Consider the following 4674-nt stretch of genomic DNA (forward strand, 5'->3'; position numbering starts at 1 on the left):
TGAAGAATGATGAATACCTTTTAGTTACGTTAACTGACTTAGCGTTTAAGCTTAGCTTTATCCAGTGAACCTTGCATGGTCACTTAAGTCAGTAGGATACTAATTGTTTATTACGTATGTAACTTCTTGTAATTGTATCCACTTTCACGATCTTTTGTGTAACACTGAAATACAAATATCATTCTCCCAAATCTCCATCTTATCTAATATCCGAGATCCTCTTCATCTTAAACTGTTCACATTTACTAACTTGTGTTTGACTGCGAACCTTGTTATGAATTATTTTGATGTTTACTAGCTATAACTTGTTGTCATTTACATTTCCTTTACATTTCCGCAACTAACTATCTAACACTTCTAACTTATTATTGTTGAGCTAACTTGATCCTTGAGATTAACTTATTCCCACAACTATTACCTTATACTAACGTTTGTTCATGTGTTTCTCAAAAGTTTTTCTCTCAACAATTGGTATCAGAGCCAAAGTGGTTGCTTTTTAAACAAAACTCTGATTTTGAAAAGCCTTATATACTGTTGAGAATAAAACTCTAAAGATCGAATAGATTCAAATAGGAAAAAGCAATCAAACACAGAATATGAATCAAGAATGTGTCGAATGATTAAATGTCATAGCCTCAGAAGAGCTCGATAAAGAACTACTACTGTAGAGGCTATGTACGGTTTGACACGATTAACTAATACATGATGCATGAATACATCTTAAATAGTAAAACCCTAAAAGTAAATGACATGTGGACAGGCCCAACCCAGATACAAAAGGGACATTTCTCCTTTTTACTTTGACTTTAATAGAACATTTTTGGTTGCCTTTTCAATGATTTATGACCCTTCGTCGTCGAATGAAACTTTAAATCATGTACCTACCACCAACTGTGAAACACTAATGAGGTTGTGTTGTAGTCCTTCCACATACACGACCTTGTGAATCGAAAACTCTCTGTTTGTTATCGTCCCATAATCCTTGATTCTCCAAGAGAATTATTGCCATATTTTACTCTTCCTCCCTCCTTCAGTGCTCTAAACTCTAATAACTCTTCATTTCTTCCTGTCATGTGACGCGAGCAGCCACTGTCGATGTACCATTCTGAGTCAAACTGCTCATCACGAATCACCTGCAAAAATCAAGCAGATTTAGGAACCCAAAGTTGTTTGGGCCCTCGTGAGGTTTTCACATGAAAAGTAATAGCAACATCAACTAAGTAAGATATTTTTACCAATGTGGTGCTATCTTTTCCTTTAATTTGAAAAACTGTGATCCTATTTTCTATTAGGTTCATATCCTTAGAGGATATTTTCCTTTTCTTATTATGGATTTGTTGTTTGACAATTTTCTTCTCAACTATCTTGGGATTAGATTTGGATCTTTTGAGAGGAACATTAGGCTCTGAAACTATCTTTCCTTTGCCTTTAACATCTTGCGATGTCTTGGCTGAATGTGAAGCATTCGTGTTAGAAGAGAAGTGAGATTTGCTTTTCTGCACAAGTTTCGCATGATTTGAAAAGAATGGTTTTTGAAAAAAATTTTGATTTGAAACCTGTGGAGATTGATTTCGTTGAAAATTCTTAGGTTTCGCAGGTGAAGAGACTTTCGCATTTGGATTGGATTTTTCTTTATGAACAAAGTTGGGATTCTTAAATTGCTAGAACTGCTTTATTTCCTTGAGATTTTTGTTATATCTATCATTCCTTTGGCTTTTTTGAGCTGCAAACTACTCAGAAGATTTGTGAATACTAGCCCTACGTTTTGGCTTTATGGTAGGGGTTTCGATCGGAACAGACGATGTGTCACTTGGAACGTTCTTAGTTCCACTTGGACTCCCTTTTTCGTAGCATGAATTAACGTTGTTCAACGGATCTGCTATGTACCTGCTTTTTGTTTTCTAAGAGGTTATTTCAGATAGGCCTTTGGTTTCAGCCGCATAATCGATTGGAACTGACCAAAAAAACTCATCACAACCATCTTTATTGTCGTCTTCAACCATAGACATTAATTCTGCTATTTGATTTTTATTCAGTCCCTTAGTTGCGAAAATTTGATTGGGGACAGTTTGAACCTTTGGAAAAACAGTTGCTTTTTCTCTTAAAATTTTAGATTTAACATCAGAAAAACATGCAAATTCAATTGAATTTTCAGAGATTAAAACTTTCGCAGGTTCAGGTTCGCATTTAAAAAAATTCAGAGCAGTCAACTTCATCATCCACAGTGATTTCACTCATATCAATTTCATCATCGAATTCAGAAACGTTTTCAACATCAAGTTTATTTTCTGAACTCAACTTGGTGCTTAATGAGTCAAACTTCTGTACAGTTTTGGATTTAATTTGCTCTTTGTCTTTTTCATCCAAAAGTTGTTTAAGCATGTTTTTGTGGTATTTGGACTGTATGTAAGATTTGATTTTGTCCATTCCTATTTTGTATGCATCCGAAACTTCGCCTGATGAGACGATGGATTCGCATCTGTAGCTGTCAGCATCTATTTCGTCCTCTTTTAATTCAAGGAATGGCAAAATCATTTTATGAATTTTCTTACCAATCACACAATCAAGATGTAACTGGGTGATTTTGAAATAAAGCCTTTTAGGAATTAAACAAAATATGTTTCTCTGTTTCAAAAGCATCGAATTATCTCTTTGCAAATAGCTTAACTCATCCCTAGATCTAGACAAATCAAACTCCAATTTTTCAATCCATATGCGCCTCTCTTCATATTTTTATGAAACCATGCCGAGTTCATCAGTTATGTTAGAATTTGTTAAACGAGTTCGTTTTAGACTATCACTGAAACTTGAAAATGTGTATTTTAAGTCATTCAATTCAGTTTCATATCTAGACACATGTATATTCAGAGAGTCAATAATAGAGTTTACCTTGTTAATCACCTGCTCGCACTCGCTTATCTGCTCAAGAACTGGTTTCGCAGCGAAACAACTATCAATGCTACGTCCACCATCAGTTGCATATCCCCTCATCTCTGACACTTCATTGGTAACCATCAAACACCTTCCATTAAACTGCAAAACTTCATCCTTCGGCACGAAGCTACTTCCATAAGTAGGTCTGTGAACCTCTTCATCTTCAAAGGAATTCGACCAGACCTCAACTCTGCCAAACTCATCTTCAACTTCGTTTTCCTACACAATCAAAGCAGGCATGGTGTTATCAGCGTTCGGAGATAGTATGTCTCGTCATCCAAACTTATCCTCCAGCTTTCGAAGATAGTATGTCTCGTCATCCTCTGCCTCTTTTTTCTCGTTCATTCTTCTCAGCATGCATTCTTTGGCTAGATAGTTATTGCCATGAAAGTAATAACAATCATAGTCGGAGTCCCCCACAAGCTTTTTATCCTTCTTCGCTTCTTCTTTCTAAGAGTTATTCGTACTCTCCTTCTTTACTGTTTTTCAGAGCTATAACTGCCCTGATAGTTTCAGTTTTTGTTGCGACTGAAGTTCTTTTTTGAGAATCTCTTTGGATTACACACCATCATAGCAAATTCCTCCTTAGAAAGTTCACAATCGGAGAGATCAGATTCTGAACCATCATCATCTACAACCTTTTTACCCTTCGCAACAACGGCCAGTGATCCCATCCCAGAAACTAACTTCCCCTCTTTCATCACTTCATCTTCATGTGACCTCAGTATTCCAACAAGCTTTTCCAACGTATAGTTCTTGAACTGCTCGTGTGCTTTGAAGTTTGAAACTACAACCTTCCATTCAGATCTTAGCCCATTCATGAACATGACTTTTTTCTCAATTAGTTCACGTCTAACCTTGTGCTTCATCATCCTACTAAGAAGATGATTATAGCGACTGAAAGTTTGGTATAGACTCTCTTCATGCTTTTGTACAAAGGCTCCAAACTCTGAAAGCGGTAGAGTTTGAGTAGAATGCTCAAGATCAGCATCACTTGAGTATGGTTCCTTGAGCCTATCCCAGATGGCTTTGCTGTGTCGCATGAACTCACCAAACGAAAAGTGTCTAGTGGCAAAGCAAACCTGATGATCCTAATTGATTTAACGTTAATTATCAGCTTATCCTTCTCATATTGTGGTATTTCTTTTACATCAAGAAGAAGCTTGTTGTAGTCAGCTTGAGTTTTAATTTCGCTTATTGTTCCTGTATGAGCAAACGTTTGGACAGTAATGGCTTCCCATATCATATAACCATTGTCTTCAAGCCCTAAGACGTAATCTTCAAAGTGCAACGCCCACACTTCATAATCACTGAGGAAAAGAATAGGGATTATGGTTGTTGATCCAATGTTGCTTGAAAGATTAATGGAGTTAACGTGAGAATCGTCTGACATGTTTAAAGAGCGATTAAAACATGTATGAATCCAATGTGTAAACTAAAATAGTTTTTGGGTAATATTAAGATCAAAGATTAGCGTCAATAACAATAATGACGGTTGAACCAGATTCACTAATATCGAAAACCCTAAAAACTCTTTAAACAGAAGAGATGCGTATAGATTACACAGTCTCCTGCTCTAATACCAATTGTTGAGAATAAAACTCTAAAGATCGAACAGATTCAAACAGGAAAAAGAAATGAAACACAGAATATGAATCAAGAATGTGTTCGATGATTAAAAGCCACAACCTCAGAAGAGCTCGATAAAGAACTACTACTATAGAGGCTATGTAGGGTTTA

General features: G+C 36.1%; 1 protein-coding gene across 1 annotated transcript; it reads right to left on the reverse strand.

Moving 5' to 3' along the window:
• Positions 1–965: 965 nt before the first annotated feature.
• Positions 966–4327, reverse strand: LOC145115631 (uncharacterized). Its single transcript, XM_079051971.1, has 5 exons — positions 4085–4327; positions 3501–4025; positions 2890–3153; positions 1236–1496; positions 966–1133 (listed from the first exon to the last, which is right to left on the reverse strand). Exons 1-5 carry the CDS (start codon positions 4325–4327, stop codon positions 966–968), a joined length of 1461 nt encoding a protein of 486 aa, XP_078908097.1.
• Positions 4328–4674: the final 347 nt, after the last annotated feature.

Source organism: Lactuca virosa, chromosome 5 (genome assembly GCF_052849685.1).
Source record: "Lactuca virosa cultivar CGN04683 chromosome 5, Lactuca_virosa_CGN04683_v6, whole genome shotgun sequence".
Classification (NCBI taxonomy): domain Eukaryota; kingdom Viridiplantae; phylum Streptophyta; class Magnoliopsida; order Asterales; family Asteraceae; genus Lactuca; species Lactuca virosa.